At 35.8% G+C, this 18,512-nt stretch overlaps 1 protein-coding gene across 3 annotated transcripts in view; it reads right to left on the minus strand.

Annotated features, from left to right (window-relative positions):
- The window catches only part of Dnai4 (dynein axonemal intermediate chain 4), a 128,985-nt gene that overhangs the window by 69,863 nt on the left and 40,610 nt on the right, over positions 1-18,512 (minus strand). For all 3 annotated transcript variants that reach the window (XM_046451049.2, XM_058581577.1, XM_046451048.2), the window contains one exon: positions 14,001-14,156. In XM_046451049.2, coding sequence (XP_046307005.1) covers positions 14,001-14,156 — 156 coding nt within the window. The remainder of the gene's footprint in view (positions 1-14,000; positions 14,157-18,512) is intronic.

Here is an 18,512-nt window from a genome sequence, read left to right on the forward strand (position 1 = left end):
TTTATTTAAAATATGTAATATAGGTAAATTGAAAGTAAAAGGATGGAAAAAGATAATCTATCAGGCAATCATTATCAAACACAAAGTAGGAGAGGCTATACCATTATTATATGCAACAGACTTCATAGCAAAGAAAATTACCAGAAACACATAACAATATTATATAATGACTGCAACAAAAAGATGTAGTGATCATAAATGTTTATGTAGAAAAAAGTAAGACTGCAAAATAGGTAAGGCAAATACCATTAGAATAGAAAGGAGAAACAAATCCAATATTCAATAAACTAAAAAGACAGTGATTAGCAATAAAATACACAAAACCAACAATATCATTAGCTTTAAAAAAAAAATCTTGGTAGTCACGTCACCCCAATTGGAGTAGGGGCAGAGCAGAGCCACCACCCGCGTCCGCAAGGTAGGCAGACCTGCGGCCGACCAGCGGAACAGGCCCAGCGGCCTGACAGCGTGGCAGACACGTCACCCCAATTGGATAGGGGCAGAGAAGAGCCGCCGCCCGTGCCCGCAAGGTAGGCAGACCTGCGACCGACCAGCGGAACAAGCCCAGCAGCCTGCCAGCATGGTAGACACGTCACCCCAATTGGAGTAGGGGCAGAGCAGAGCAGCCGCCCGCGCCCGGAACAGGCACAGCGGCCCGCCGGCGTGGTAGTCACGTCACCCCAATTGGACTAGGGGCAGAGCAGAGCTGCCGACCACGCCTGGAGCAGGCCCAGCGACCCGCAGGCATGGTAGTCACGTTACCCCAATTGGAGAAGGGACAGAGCACAGCCTCCGCTCGCACCCGGAACAGGCCCAGCGACCCGCCGGCGTGGTAGTCATGTCACCCTAATTGGAGTAGGGGTAGAGCAGAGACGCCACCAGTGCCCGGAATAGGCCCAGCAACCCTCCGGCGTGGTAGTCACGTCACCCCAATTGGAGTAGGGGCAGAGCAGAGCCGCCGCCCGCGCCCGGAACAGGCCCAGCGACCCGCCGGCGTGGTAGTCACGTCACCCCAATTGGAGTAGGGGCAGAACAGAGCCGCCGCCTGTGCCTCCAAGGTAGGCAGACGTGCGACCAACCGGCAGAACAGGCCCAGTGGCCCGTCAGCGTGGTAGACAGATGACCCCAATTGGAGGAGGAGTACAGCCGCCGCCCGCCCCTGTGGTCCGCAGGCGTGGTAAACACGCCGCGGGCATGGTAGACACGTCACACCAATTGGAGGAGGGGCAGAGCAGACCCGCCGCCCGCACCTGCAAGGTAGGCAGACCTGCGACCAACCGGCAGAACAGGCCCAGCGGCCCGTCAGCGTGGTAGACAGATCACCCCAATTGGAGGAGGAGCACAGTTGCCGCCTACCCCTGCAAGGGAGACTTTTCAACTATACAAGAGCAATATAAATATATAGGGGAAAAATTTCAATAACACAACAGTTTCACCAAGCAGAAAGAAACGCGAGCAGTATGAAAAGACAAGGAAAGAAAGGACCACAAGCAATGCAGGTCAACTCAACTTTAGAAGAGGTAATAGCTGCAGCAGATGGAATGTCAGATAAAGAATTCAGGATATACATGCTTCAGATGATCTGGAGTCTCAAGGAAGACATTAGACAGCAAAATCAGACAATGAAAGATCACTTCGACAATGAATTACATAAACACATCCAAGAAGCAAAAGATCAACTATACAGGGAGATAGAGGTTATAAAACACAAACAAACAGAAATCCTAGAAATGCAGGAAGCAATAAACCAACTTAAAAACTCAATTGAGAATACTACCAGCAGAGTAGAACACTTAGAAGATAGAACATCAGACAATGAAGACAAAGTATTTCAACTTGAAAAGAACATAGACAGCTCAGCAAGTCTGTTAACAAACCATGAGCAGAATATCCAAGAAATATGGGATAACATAAAGAGACCAAACTTAAGAGTCATTGGGATACAGGAAGGTATAGAGGCACAAACCAAAGGAATGAGCAATCTATTCAATGAAATAATGCGAGAAAACTTCCCAGACTTGAAGAATGAGACAGAATCCCAAATCCTAGAAGCCTACAGGACGCTGAATATGCAAAATCATAAGAGATCCACACGTAAACACGTTATAATGAAGATGCCCAACATACAGAATAAGGAGAGAATTTTAAAAGCTACAAGAGAAAGGAAGCAGATTACATTTAGGGGTAAACCAATCAGGATAACAGCTGATCTTTCAACACAGACTCTGAAAGCTAGAAGATCCTGGAATAACATATTTCAAACACTGAAAGAAAATGGGTTCCAACCAAGAATTATGTATCCAGCGAAATTAAGCATCAGGATGGAAGATGAAATTAAAACCTTCCACGATAAACAAAAGTTAAAAGAATTTGCAGCTAGAAAACCATCTCTTCAAAACATCCTCGGCAAAACACTACAGGAAGAGGAAATGGAAAATAACAATGAAAACCAACAGTGGGAGGTAGGACAGTAAAGGGGGGAAGAATAATCAAAGAGGAAAACAAACCATGTTTAGCAACATAAATAAACAAATATAGCTGGAAGAACAACCCATATCTCAATAATAACCCTAAATGTTAATGGTTTAAACTCACCAATTAAGAGACACAGGCTGGTAGAATGGATCACAAAACAAGACCCAACAATATGCTGCCTACAGGAGACGCATTTGATAGGAAAAGACATACATAGACTGAAGGTGAAAGGTTGGGAAAAATCATATCACTCATATGGACTTCGGAAACAAGCAGGAGTGTCCATACTCATATCAAATCAAATAGATTTCAAGCCAAAGTTAATCAAAAGGGATACAGAGGGACACTACATACTGCTCAAGGGAACCATACACCAACAAGACATAACAATCATAAATATATATGCCCCAAACAATGGTGCAGCTATGTTCGTCAAACAAACTCTTCTCAAATTCAAGAGTCTAATAGACCACCATACAATAATCATGGGAGACTTCAACACACCTCTCTCACCACTGGACAGATCTTCCAAACAAAAGTTGAATAAGGAAACTATAGAACTCAATAACACAATTAATAACCTAGACTTAATTGACATATATAGAATATACCACCCAACATCAAGCAGTTACACTTTTTTCTCAGCAGCACATGGATCCTTCTCAAAAATAGATCATATATTATGTCACAGGGCAACTCTTAGACAATATAAAGGAGTAGAGATAATACCATGCATCTTATCTGATCATAATGGAATGAAACTGAAAATCAACGATAAAAGAAGGAAGGAAAAAGCATACATCACTTGGAGAATGAACAATAGGTTACTGAATGATCAATGGGTTATAGAAGACATCAAGGAGGAAATTTAAAAATTCTTAGAGATAAATGAAAACACAGATACAACATATCGGAATCTATGGGACACATTGAAAGCAGTTCTAAGAGGAAAATTCATTGCTTGGAGTTCATTCCTTAAAAAAAGAAAAAACCAACAAATAAATATTCTCATACTTCATCTCAAAATCCTTGAAAAAGAAGAGCAAAACAAAAGCAAAAGAAGTAGAAGGCAAGAAATAATTAAAATCAGAGCTGAAATTAAAGAAATCAAAACAAAAGAAACAATGAAAAAATTGACAAAACTAAAAGTTGGTTCTTTGAAAAAATAAATAAAATCGACAGACCCTTAGCCATGCTAACGAAGAGAAGAAGAGAGAGAACTCAAATTACTAACATACGGGATGAAAAAGGCAATATCACAACAGACACTTCAGAAATACAGAAGATAATCAGAAATTATTTTGAATCCTTATACTCCAATATAATAGAAGATAGTGAAGGCATCGATAAATTTCTGAAGTCATATGATCTGCCCAGATTGAGTCAGGAGGATATAGACAACCTAAACAGACCAATATCAATTGAGGAAATAGAAGAAACCATCAAAAGACTACCAACTAAGAAAAGCCCAGGACCGGATGGGTATACAGCAGAGTTTTACAAAACCTTTAAAGAAGAACTAATACCAATACTTTTCAAGCTACTTCAGGAAATAGAAAAAGAGGGAGAACTTCCAAATTCATTCTATGAGGCCAACATCACCCTGATACCTAAACCAGACAAAGACACTTCAAAGAAAGAAAACTACAGACCAATATCTCTAATGAACCTAGATGCAAAAATCCTCAATAAAATTCTGGCGAATCGGATACAAAAACATATCAAAAAAATTGTGCACCATGATCAAGTAGGATTCATCCCTGGGATGCAAGGCTGGTTCAATATACGGAAATCAATAAATGTTATTCACCACATCAATAGACTTAAAAATAAGAACCATATGATCATCTCGATAGATGCGGAAAAAGCATTCGACAAAGTACAGCATCCCTTTATGTTCAAAACTCTAGAAAAACTAGGGATAACAGGAACATACCTCAATATTGTAAAAGCAATCTATGCTAAGCCTCAGGCTAGCATCATTCTGAATGGAGAAAAACTGAAGGCATTCCCTCTAAAATCTGGAACAAGACAGGGATGCCCTCTCTCTCCACTTCTGTTCAACATAGTTCTCGAAACACTGGCCAGAGCAATTAGACAGACGAAAGAAATTAAAGGCATCAAAATAGGAAAAGAAGAACTTAAATTATCACTATTTGCAGATGATATGATTCTATACCTAGCAGACCCAAAAGGCTCTACAAAGAAACTATTAGAGCTAATAAATGAATTCAGCAAAGTGGCAGGATATAAAATCAACACGCATAAATCAAAGGCATTCCTGTATATCAGCGACAAATCCTCTGAAATGGAAATGAGGACAACCACTCCATTCACAATATCTTAAAAAAAAATAAAATACTTGGGAATCAACCTAACAAAAGAGGTGAAAGACTTATACAATGAAAACTACAGAACCCTAAAGAGAGAAATAGAAGAAGATCTTAGAAGATGGAAAAATATACCCTGTTCATGGATAGGCAGAACTAACATCATCAAAATGGCGACATTACCAAAAGTTCTCTATAGGTTTAATGCAATGCCAATCAAAATCCCAACGGCATTTCTTGTAGAAATAGAGAAAGCAATCATGAAATTCATATGGAAAAATAAAAGACCCAGAATAGCAAAAACAATGCTAAGCAGGAAGTGTGAATCAGGCGGTATAGCGATACCAGACTTCAAACTATACTATAGAGCAATAGTAACAAAAACAGCATGGTACTGGTACCAAAACAGGCGGGTGGACCAATGGTACAGAATAGAGGACACAGAAACCAATCCACAAAACTACAACTATCTTATATTTGATAAAGGGGCTAAAAGCATGCAATGGAGGAAGGATAGCATCTTCAACAAATGGTGCTGGGAAAACTGGAAATCCATATGCAACAAAATGAAACTGAATCCTTTTCTCTCGCCATGCACAAAAGTGAATTCAAAATGGATCAAGGAGCTTGATATCAAATCAGAGACACGCCGTCTGATAGAAGAAAAAGTTGGCTACGATCTACATTCGGTGGGGTCAGGCTCCAAATTCCTCAATAGGACACCCATAGCACAACAGTTAATAACTAGAATCAAGAAATGGGACTTACTCAAACTAAAAAGTTTTTTCTCAGCAAAAGAAACAATAAGCGAGGTAAATAGGGAGCCTACACCCTGGGAACAAATCTTTACTCCTCACACTTCAGATAGAGCCCTAATATCCAGAGTATACAAAGAACTCAAAAAATTAGACAATGAGAGAACAAACAACCCAATCAACAAATGGGCCAAGGACGTGAACAGACACTTCTCAGAGGAGGACATACAGTCAATCAACAAGTACATGAAAAAATGCTCACCATCTCTAGCTGTCAGAGAAATGCAAATCAAAACCACCCTAAGATACCATCTCACTCCAGTAAGATTGGCAGCCATTAGGAAGTCAAACAACAAGTGCTGGCGAGGATATGGGGTAAAGGGTACACTTGTACATTGCTGGTGGGACTGCAAATTGGTGCAGCCAATTTGGAAAGCAGTATGGAGATTTCTTGGAAAGCTGGGAATGGAGCCACCATTTGACCCAGCTATTCCCCTTCTTGGTCTATTCCCTAAAGACCTAAAAAGAGCATGCTACAGGGACACTGCTACATCGATGTTCATAGCAGCACAATTCACAATAGCAAGACTGTGGAACCAACCTAGATGCCCTTCAATAGACGAATGGATAAAAAAAATGTGGCATTTATACACAATGGAGTATTGCTCTGCATTAAAAAATGACAAAATCATAGAATTTGCAGGGAAATGGATGGCATTAGAGCAGATTATGCTAAGTGAAGCTAGCCAATCCCTAAAAAACAAATGCCAAATGTCTTCTTTGATATAAGGAGAGTAACTAAGAACAGAGTAGGGACGAAGAGCAGGAGAAGAAGATTAACATTTAACAGGGATGAGAGGTGGCAGGGAAAGGGAGAGAAAAGGGAAAATGCATGGAAATGGAAGGAGACCCTCAGGGTTATACAGTGGAGGGGGTAGAGAGAGAGGAGGGGAGGGGAGGGGAGAGGTGGGGAAGGGGGATGGTGGAGGATGGGAAAGGCAGCGGAGCACAACAGACACTAGTATGGCAATATGTAAATCAATGGTTGTGTAACTGATGTGATTCTGCAATCTGTGTATGGGGTGAAGGTGGGAGTTCATAACCCACTTGAATCAAAGTGAGGAATACGATATGTCAAGGAATTTGTAATGTTTTGAACAGCCAACAATAAAAAATTTAAAAAAAAATCTGGAAAAAAAAATCTGGAAAAAAAAAAAAAGAAAGAGATAGAGATACTAAAAAAAAAAATCAGAAATCCTTGAAATGAAGGAAACAATAATCAAATAAAAAACTCAATAGAAAGCATCACCAACAGACTAGATCATTTGGAATAAAGAATGTCAGATAATGAAGACAAAGTATACAATCTGAAAAACAAAGTTGACCACAAAGTGAAGATGGTAAGAAACCATGAGAACATTCAAGAATTATGAGATAGCATCAAAAGACCAATTCTAAGAGTTACTGGGATAGAGGAAGGCACAGAGTTTCAAAACAAAGGAATACACAATCTCTTCAATGAGATAATGCCGCAGTCTGGCTGGGCACAAAATCACGAGCCACTTAAGCAGGAACAAACTTTATTTTTGAAACTGCCACCAATGCCCCGTACGCTCCCGGGAAGATTGCTGACCGACGCACATGGCGTTCTCCCGGCTCCCAAGAGGAAGTTCCTCCTCTGGAATTCCCTCCTACTGCACTTCCCCAACCAATGGGAACTCTCCAGAAGTCCCGTAGCAGGCCAAGGTGAACAGCAGGAGTCCAATATCCATATGAATGCAAATCGTAACATAATTATATCATCTCAATGGCTCGCTGGCATCACCTTTCAACCAAAAATGCCATGCATCATATTACTTGGCTGTGGCTCTTAGCAAGATAATATCAGAAAATTTCTTAAACATGAAGAATGAATGGGAAAATCAAATAGAAGAGGCTTACAGGACACCAAATGAACAAAATTACAACTGATCTACACCAAGGCACATTATAATGAAAATGCCTAGCATATAGAATAAAGATAGAATCTTAAAGGCCGCAAGAGAGAGGAATCAGATCACATATAGGGGAAGACCAATTCGTATCTCAGCAGATTTTTTCAACCCAGACCCTCAAAGCCAGTAGATCCTGGAACAGCATACCAAGCTCTGAAAGAAAATAGATGCCAACCAAGAATCTTATATTCAGCAAAATTGTGCCTTAGATTTCATGAAAACCTTCCATGATAAAAGTTAAAAGCATTTACAACTAGAAAGCCTGCACTCCAGAATATTCTCAGCAAAATATTCCATGAACAGGAATTGAAAAATAACACTGAAAATCAGCAATGAGAGGCATTACACTAAAGGAAAAACTAATCACAGGAGAAACCAAGTCTAGTTAAATATCAAAAATAAACAAAAAATACAAATCATGTCTCAATAATAACCATGAATGTTAATGGCCTAAACTCAAGAGACATACACTGGCAGATTGGATGAAAGAAAAAGATCCAACAATATGCTGCCTCCAAGAGACTCATCTCATAGGTAAAGACATCCACAGACTGAAGGTGAAAGGTTGGGAAAAATCATACCACTCACACGGACTGCAGCAGCAAGCAGGGGTTACCATCCTTATATCAAATAAAGTAGACTTCAAGCCAAAGTTAATCAAAAGGGATAAAGAAGAATATTTCATACTGCTGAAGGAAACAATTCATCAACAAGACATAACAATAATAAATATATATACCCCAAACAATGGAACATCTACATTCATCAAACAAACTCTTCTCAAGTTCAAGAGTCCAATAGACCACAACTCAATAATTCTGGGTGATATTAACACACCTCTTTCACCACTGGATGATAGATCTTCCAAAAAAAGCTAAAGATAGAAACTACAGAACTCAATAATACAATCAATAACTTAGACTTAACTGACATATATAAAATATTTCAATCTTCAATGCGGAAATACATTTTCTTCTCAATAGCATATGGATCCTTCTCTAAAAAAGACCATATATTATGCGACAAAGCAACTCTTAGCAAATATAAAAAAGTAGAGATACTACCCTGCATTCTATCGGATCATAATGGCATGAAATTAGAAATCAAAAAATAGAAGCTACTCCAACACCTGGAGACTAAATAGTATGCTACTAAATGAACAACAGGTTGCGAAAGACATGAGAAAGGAGATTTTTTAAAAAATTCTTAGAGGTGAAATGAAACACAGATACAATATATCAAAATCTCTGGGACACTATGAAGGCAGTACTAAGAGGAAAGATCATTGCATGGAGTTCATTTCTTAAAAGAAGAAAAAGTCAGGCTGGGGATGTGGCTCAGCTGATAGAGTGCTTGCCTAGCATGCACAAAGCCCTGGGTTCAGTCCCCAGCACCAAACGAAGAAGAAGGGAGAAGAAGAAGAAGGAGAAGAAAAAAGTCAACAATTAAATGACTTAACACTACATTTCAAAGCCCTAGAAAAAGAACAAATCAACACCAGAAGCTATAGAAGACAGGAAAAATTAAAACCAGACAAAAGAAACAATTAAAAAAATTGACAAAACAAAAAGTTGGGTCTTTGATAAAATAAATAAAATTGACAAACCCTTGGCCATGCTAATGAAGAGAAGGAGAGAGAAAACTCAAATTACTAACATGTGATGAAAAAGGAAATATCACAGCAGATACTACAGAAATACAGAAGATAATTAGAAATTACTTTGAAAACTTCTACTCCAATAAAATAGAAAATATCAAAGGCATCGACAAATTTCTAGAGTCATATGATTTGTCCAAATTGAATCAGGATGATATACACAATTTAAAAAGATCAATTTCAAGCGATTAAATAGAAGAAACCATCAGAATCCTACCAACCAAGACAACGTCCAGAACCTGAAGGACACACAGCTGAATTCTACAAGACCTTTAAAGAAGAATACAGTTTATCATAGCCATAGGATCATCTCAAGAGATGCAGAAAAAGCATTCAACAAAAGAGACCACCACTTCATGTTCAAAACACTAGAAAAACTAGGGATAACAGGAACATATCTAAACATTATAAAGGCTTTCTATGCTAAGCCCCAGGCTAACATCATTGTAAATGGAGAAAAATTGAAAGCATTCCCTCCAAAAACTGTAACAAGACAGGGATGCCCTCTGTTACCATTTCTATTTAACACAGTTCTTGAAACACTGGCCAGAGCACAATCAGAAAGATGAAAGAGATTAAAGGGTTACGGATAGGAAAAAGAACAACTCAAATTGGCACTATATGCCAACGGTATGATTCTATACCTAGAATACCCAAAAAATTCCACCAGAAAACTTCTAGAACTAGTAAATGAATTCAGCAAAGTAGCAGGATATAAACTCAACATCCATAAATCAAAGGCCTTTCTCTATATCATTAATAAATTCTCTGAAAGGGAAATAAGGAAAACTACTCCATTTATAATAGCCTCAAAAAGACATAAAATACTCGGGAATCAACTTAGTGAAAGAGGAGAAAGACGTCTCAACGAAAACTACAGTATGCTAAAGAAAGAAATTAAAGAAGACCTTAGACGATGGAAAGATCTACCTTGTTCTTGGATAGGGAGAATTAATATTGTCAAAATGACGATACAGTGTACAGATTTAATACAATTCAATCAAAATCCCAATGACAAGCCTCATAGAAATAGAAAAAATAGTCATAAAATTCATCTGGAAAAATAAGAGACCCAGAATAGCTAAAGCAATCCTTAGCAAGAAAAGAGAAGCAGGTAGTATCAGTATAACAAGCCTTAAACTATACTACAGAGCAACAATAACAAAAACAGCATGGTATTGGCACCAAAATAGACTAGTAGACCAATGGTACAGAATAGAGGACACAGAGACTAACCCACAAAATTAGAATTATATTATATTAGACATAGGTGCCAAAAACATACATTGGGGCAAAATGACCTCTTCAACAAATGGTGCTGGGAAAACTGTAAATCCATATACAACAAAATGAAATTAAACCCATATTTCTTACCATACACAAAACTTAATCAAAATGGATCAAGGACCTAGGAATTAAACCAGAGACTCTGTGTCTAACAGAAAAAAAAAGTAGGCCCTAATCTTCATCATGTGGGATTAGACCCCAACATCTTTAATAAGGCTCCTATAGCGCAAGAATTAAAACCAAGAATCAATAAATGGGATGGAATCAAACTACAAATTTTCTTCTCAGCAAAAGAAACAATCTGTGAGGTTAATAGAGAACCTACATACTGGGAGCAAATTTTTACCCCTCACACATCAGATAGAGCAGTAATCTCTAGGGTATATAAAGAACTCAAAAAGCTAAACAGAAAAAAAAAAACAAATAACCCAATCAATAATGGGCCAAGGACCTAAACAGACACTTCTCATAAGGAGATATACAATCAACCAACAAACAACCCAATCAACAAATGGGCAAGGACCTGAACAGACACTTCTCACATGCAGATATACAATCAATCAACAAATATATGAAAAAATGCTCATCATCTCTAGCAATCAGAGAAATGCAAATCAAAACTACTCTAAGATATCATCTCACTGCAGTCAGAATGGCAGCTATTATGAAGACAAACAACAATAAGTGTTGGCGAGGATGTGGGAAAAGGTACAATCATACATTGCTGGTGGTACTATAAATTGGTGCAGCCAATATGGAAAGTAGTCTGGAGATTCCTTAGAAATCTGAGAATGGAACCACCATTTGACCCAGTTATCCCTCTCCTTGGTCTATACCTAAAGAACTTAAAAACAGCATACTACAGGGACACAGCCACATCAATGTTTATAGCAGCACAATTCACAACAGCTAAACTGTGGAGCCAACCTAAATGCCCACTTCAGTGGATAAATGGATTAAAAAAAAATGTGGCATATATATACACAATGGAATTTTACTCAGCAATAAAAGAGAATAAAATCACGGCATTTTCAGGTAAACGGATGGCTTTCGAGAAGATAATGCTAAGTGAAGTCAGCAAATCCCAAAAAAACAAATGCTGAATGTTTTCTCTGATATAAAGAGGCTGATTCATAGTGGGGTAGGCAGGGCAAGCATAAGAGAAATAAATGAATTATAGATACGGTAGAGGGGTGGGAGGGGAAAGGAGGAGGCAGGAAATTAGCAAGGATGGTGGAATGTAATGGATACCATTATCCAAAGACACGAATTGGGTGTCAATCTACTTTATATACAAACAGACATATGAAAAATTGTGGTATATATGTGTAATGAGAACTGTAATGCAAAAAAAAGTACATGTATAAAGACATGAATTGGCGTGAACACATTTTATGTACAAAGATATGAAAAACTGTGCTCTATATGTGTAATAAGAATTTTAATGCATTCTGCTGTTGTGTATTTTAAAAATAAAATCAATTAAATAAAAAATAAGATGATGACTATTAAAAAAAAAAATGTTTCTTTTTCTGATATTCTTCCCTTCCTTGTTCTCTGGGAAATCTACAAATAATTCACTATAAATAATTATGATTAAAACATAGTTAAAATCTACATGAATATAAATGTGATTAAAGAAACAAAAGAATATAGGTCATATAATAGAAGTTTAGATTAAAATAAAAGATTAAACAAGATAAAAAGACCAAATTTAAAGATCTTAAGGATCTAAAATCTCTTAAGATGAGGTGGGAGGGAAAGGGAGAGAAAAGGGAAATTGCATGGAAATGGAAGGAGACCCTCATTGTTATACAAAATTACATATAAGAGGTTGTGAGGGGAATGGGGAAAAAAACAAGGAGAGAAATGAATTGTAGTAGATGGGGTAGAGAGAGAAGATGGGAGGGGACGGGGGGGGGGTGATAATAGAGGTTAGGAAAGGTAGCAGAATACAGCAGTCACCAATATGGCTTCATGTAAAAATGTGGATGTGTAACCGATGTGATTCTGCAATCTGTAATTGGGGTAAAAATGGGAGTTCATAACCCACTTGAATCTAATGTATGAAATATGATATGTCAAGAGCTTTGTAATGTTTTGAACAACCAATTAAAAAAAAAAAAAGAAATTGTGATCCTCCTGCCTCAGCCTCCCAAGTTGCTGGGATTACAGGTGTAAACCACAGTAACCAGCTAGGAACTGCTGGAAAAAAAAAAAAATTTTCCAATTGGGGTATAATTTCTCATTTTTCTGATTGTACAGATTGCAGAATCACATAAATTATACCCCAAATGATTCAAATGTATGAACTGCCAAAATCATTGTAATGTCAGGTGTAGCTAATTAAAATGAATAAATAAATAATTTTTCCAAGAAAAAAAAATCTCTTAAGGTTATATAGTCAATTATAAAGTAGCTGTTTTCTGGAATTTATAAATTTTCTTTAAACTTCATGTTTAAAACTATTTACTAACTCACTGAACTTTCAAATATTACATCTGTCTTTGGATCAAAATCAGTGAAAGTGAAAAAAGTTTAATTATGAAAATTTGTCAGAACTTACAAAAACTTGTGAGGTTATAGTTATTCTGAAATAAAGACTATTCCTTAAATGTAGTAATATAATTTTATAAAGACTCTGCAGGAGAGGTAGATAAAATCAGGTTAATCACAAAATATTTGCAAGTGGATGGCAGGCATAGCGGTCTATGTCTGGAATCCCACGTACTCAGGAGGCAAGAGGATTGCCTCCATAATTTAGCAAGAACCTATTTCAAAAATAAAATAAAAAGTGTAGCTCAGTGGTAGAATTCCCCTGGCTTCAATTCCTCGTATTGCTAAATAAGTTTAACGAGAAGAACAAAGGAATGTAACAAACTCTTTACAACTGGACATGGTAAAAACTTTTCCATGTTGCAAATACGCTAGGAAAGTTACAATTTTATGTACTTAATCACAACATTTTATCTTAAAACTTAGAATACTAAAAGCTAAATTGTAATGCAGGGTTTCTTAGCCCTGCATTAGGGACTTCTTTGTTGTAGGGGCTGTCCTGAATACTCAAAAAATTTTAGCAGACCCTTGACATCCACTCACAAGATGCTCTGAAATGTCTCCAGACATTGCCAATGTACCTGTGGAGATAAAATCACCTTCAGTTGAGAGTCACATTAATTTTAAATGGGTTTTGATTAAAACATAGTGTGTGTGTGTGTGTGTGTGTGTGTGTGTGTGTGTATATATATATATATATATAATATATAAATAAAATAGAACTCATGTGTGTGAAAGAGTATGAGACCAAGTAAAGAGGCCATGAGAAAGAACTTTGAAAATTCTGCAGATATCTAGAATTCAAAGCAGTGTGAAAGAATATCAGCATTATTACTGAGTAAAAGCTTTCTGTTCCATCAAAAAGAAAACTTTGCCATTGTTAAAAAACAATTTAAAATGTCATGTGAAAGCATCATTAAAAAAACTGAAATAAATAAAATCTTACTTTTCCCTATGGTACTTTGTGCCGGCCCTTGATCCCAATCTTTAGGATGTACATTTGCTTTACTATCTGATTTAATTGCAGATTGTTTTGATGATAAAGATGAAAGTTCTAGAGCATTGTATGAATCAAACAAATCCCAGGTAGTGGCCATCATGCCTAAAGAGAAAGGAAGGAAAAATTATTTGAAATCAAAACTATCGTATCAGATTTACACAAAATCAGTCATAGCAAAATCTAAGAATATCTAGTACTTATTTTTTTTAAATCACTGTATTTATAATAATGGCAGAAAGTAAATAAAAATGACAAAGAAATAATTCATGAGGCCACCTCAAGAGATCCTCTGTCATCACACTATTAGCATATACAAATAACTTAGTGCTTTAGGGATAGCTCCAAATTATCCTTACTGTAATTTCTGATCTCCACACCTCTTTTCCTTCTTTTTCAAGCTTATCTGGTAAAATATCAGCAGCCTGTTATTATGGGTCCACTTAGTGATACGGACCTGGATAATAACATGATAAGGTTTTTATGTTCTTACATATCATGGTCAACACATGCATATTATATTCTCCAGATCTGTTTATTTGAAAAGAAATGATTCAATTTTTATCCAGTAAAAATTTCTTATATTCCTATTAATGTGAAAGGTTGTACTTGTTGAGAAAATGATAGATTCTGTTTTCAAGAAATTTGTAGAGGAGTATGGTTATTATCTCTTTTTAAACTTTGTTTAAGTTTGTTAAATTTGTTCATATCATCTAAAAATAACAATGGTCCCAAAACAAAAACTGGGCATATTACTAATCTTCAAATAATAATAATAATAATTTAAAAGTTGCAACCCCTTTCATTGCTGATTTATACCACTTTTTAGCAATTCTTTTATCAGTGATCACAAACAATATATTTCTAAATGTTAAACTTCCATCGCTTCTCGGCCTTTTGGCTAAGATCAAGCGTAAATATTAAACTTCCTAACTTTCAGTTAAAGCATTGTGTTTTAATAAAATAATTCTTTTCCTTAAAAATTAAAAATAGAATCTAAACTCAATAAATGCAGTTACTTCATTGCTAGAACTATTGTTTTCCTAATATGAAATGAAGGAGCTTTGGTATCTAATGTTTTCAATAAGTAAGAATACTAACTCAAAATTTCATAATTTTCTATCTTAATGAAATTTTTTAATAGCATCTAATGAGTAATACAAAGAATAAATATTAGTATATTTTAATGAATTGGAAAGAGTACAATTTCTATGTTTATAATGAGACCTAAGAAAGAAATTATATCCATGAATATTGAATTACTTTTTTTTTTTGGTAACCTTTAACTGAAAGTTTGGTAAGCTCAGTATGTAGGAATATATTGTTACACAATCATTAATAATATAATTACTACACAAATAAATATACATATTACAAATTGGCAATGTTAAGATATTAGGGTGATTTAAAACTTTTTTATTTGAAGACAACAAATTACTGCTGATTTTAGTTTGAACATAATTACATTTCTTAGTTTAAATAAGTTTAACAGAAAACCTCCAAACCTCCAACCCATCAAACTATAAGTTAAATATGTTCATTTTTATATATCAAATAAATATACCCCAATGATAAATAAATTTATATCTCAAAAAATATATTTACATACCTCAATAAAGCTGTTAAAAAATAAAATGTCAAGCTACATGCCCTAATATTATGTTCAAGAAGAGTAATAAATAAAAAATGACTGCATTTTCCAATTTTATAGTTATATATTATTAAGGCTCTTAATTTAACTGGTAACAGAAAAAAAAAGTAGTTTAAATTATACTTTTTTTTTTTCAGCATTTCTGGGTTGGTCTAAGGTATTTCCAGTGGGAAATGGGTTGTGATAGGAGAGTGTCCAGGAGCTTTAAACAATTAAGGGTGTTTTATTTGTTAGGCTGGCTAGTAAAGCACATAGAATTAATTCTTTCTTTACACTACACATACGTGTTATACACTTCTATTAGTGGTAGTATTTCATAATAAATGTTTTTTAAGTATTAAATACATTATTTACACTAAGTATTTCAAATACAACCAAGTAAATAGTAAGGTTTAATCATACAATAAAAGCATATCTCTTCTCTGCCTGATTTTGAATGAAACTCCAAGATAGATGCACAAAATAAATGGAGATCAAAATATTACCTTCATTACTGGTAAGGGTGATTGAAAAATGTGGTCTTAAATCTACAACTAAACAGATTAACTACTTCTTTCCTTCAGAATGTATGGAATAAATACTAACTAGCACAGCTAGATAAGCAACAACCTGTTCAGCAGGGGTGAGATCAGAATGCAAGCCTTCTGCAAGTGAAAAATCATAACTAAAAAATTTGGAAGTGGTCGAGCTTTAATTCATTTTCCTAAATACTTCTTTATCACATTAGTCACTTTTCCTTTCGTAGGAATGAATGAATAAAGTACACAGAGAGGTCAGAAATTATTAATTTAGCTGAATTACTTCTGTAAAGATTCACTTAACGTGAGAATGACCTTTCCCCTGACAATATACATATAGCAAATTCTGGTAAAGGTGGTTGTTCAGATAACTGAATTTCTTCAATTTATCTAAAGACACCTAATGGAAAAGAGATCAGGAACTAAATTAAGAGCAGTAATGGCAAGCTATAAACAGAGAAAAATCCAGGTAGATAACACTGTGTATGGGGGGGGGGGTGGCGGTGGGGGGTGTCTTTCACTCCATTAATATTTTATATTACATAGATTGATTTCCATATGTTGACCCCCTCTTGCATCAGTGGGATAAACACTACCTGAGCATACTGTATAATCCACTTAATATGCTGCTGAACTGAGTTTATTTATACTTTGTTAAGGATATTTACATCCTTAATAATAATAAACATTGGTCTGTAGTTTTCTTTTATTTCAATTTCTTTATCTGACTTTGGCATCAGAATAATGCTGGTCTCATGAGTTTCAAAATGTTCCGTTCTTTTTTTCCCCTTCTCATTTTTGAAAAGATTTGTATTAAATCGTCTATAAATGATTCATAGAATTCACCTGTAAAATCTTTGATAGGATGTTTTTGGTTACTAATTCAATCTCTTATTGTTTTAGTAAGCTTTAGCATCACTGTGACCAAACTACCTGACAAGAACAACTTAGAGGAGGAAAAATTTATTTTGCCATATGGGTATCAGAGGTCTCAGTCCATAGAGGCTCCATTCCTCTGGGTCCAAGGTTGAGGCCGAGGATGGACTCGCTAGGTTCCAGCTCTCACAATCCAACTACTATATATCTGAACACTTCTGCATGAACACAAGGCATGAACACAAGACATTGGGGGATGTCTTATATCCAAACTATTAAATCTGTCATACATCTGTTGAGATTTTCTATTTCTCCTTGAGTCAGTTTTGGCACTGTGTGTGTGTCTAGGAATTTGTCCATTTTATTTAGTTATCTAATTTATTGGCATACAATTGTTCGTAGTATTATATTATAATCCATTTTGTTTTGGGAAGGTCAGGAGTCCCACTTTCACTTCTGATTCTGGTAATCTGAATCATTTCTCCATTTTTGGGTAGTCAATCTTGCAAAAGTTTTGTTAATTTTGTCTATCTTTTCAGACTACCAACTTTATTTATTTACTAGTTCTGAAATCTTCTTATCTCCACTCTAATCTTTATTATTCCCTTCCTTGTGCTAGCTTTTGGATCTTTACATCTTAAGGTATAAAGTTAGGTAACTGGTCTAACCCAGACCTGACACATGCTAGGCAAACATTCTACACTGAGCTATATCAGCTATAAATTTCGCCCTAAGCATTGCTTTCACTGCAGTCCATAAGTTCTAGCATATGGTATTCTCATTTTTATTTGTCTAAAAGTATTTTTCAACTTCTCTCGTATTTTATTCTTTAACTTACCAGTTAAGAATATGATGTTGATTTCTACATATTTGTGAACTTTCCACTTTTCCATCCATTATAGATTTTTAGTTTCATTACACTATGGTCAGAAAAGTTCTCTAGATGATTTCAAAATTTAAAATTTTATCAACTCATGTTTTATGTCCTAATATAATGGTCTATCTTAAAGAATGTTGCATGGAAACTTGAGAAAAATATGTATTTTGCTATTTAGAGGTTGAGTATTCTGTGTACGTTTGTTATTCTAGTTAGTTTATATTGCCATTAAAATCCTATATTTTCCTATTGATCTTGTTCATTGTTCATAATTGGCAGTGGTATATTGAAACTATTATTGTAAAATTGTTGATTTTATCCTCCAACTGTGTCTATTCTTGCTTTGTATCTTTTGGGGTTTTCTTGTTAGGTGTGTGTGTGTTTATAATTGCAATATCTTCTTTATAGATGTTTTTGTTTCTTGTAAAAATTTCTCTAAAGACTCTTGCATAATACTAGTATAACTGTCTTAACTTTCTTTTGGTTTCCATTGGCACTCTTTCGCATATACTTGTGTCATTGGATCTAAACACCCTACT

The sequence above is a fragment of the Marmota monax genome, unplaced genomic scaffold, assembly GCF_021218885.2.
Source record: "Marmota monax isolate L192 unplaced genomic scaffold, Marmota_monax_Labrador192_F-V1.1 WCK01_AAM20220418_F8-fsc00023, whole genome shotgun sequence".
Lineage (NCBI taxonomy): Eukaryota > Metazoa > Chordata > Mammalia > Rodentia > Sciuridae > Marmota > Marmota monax.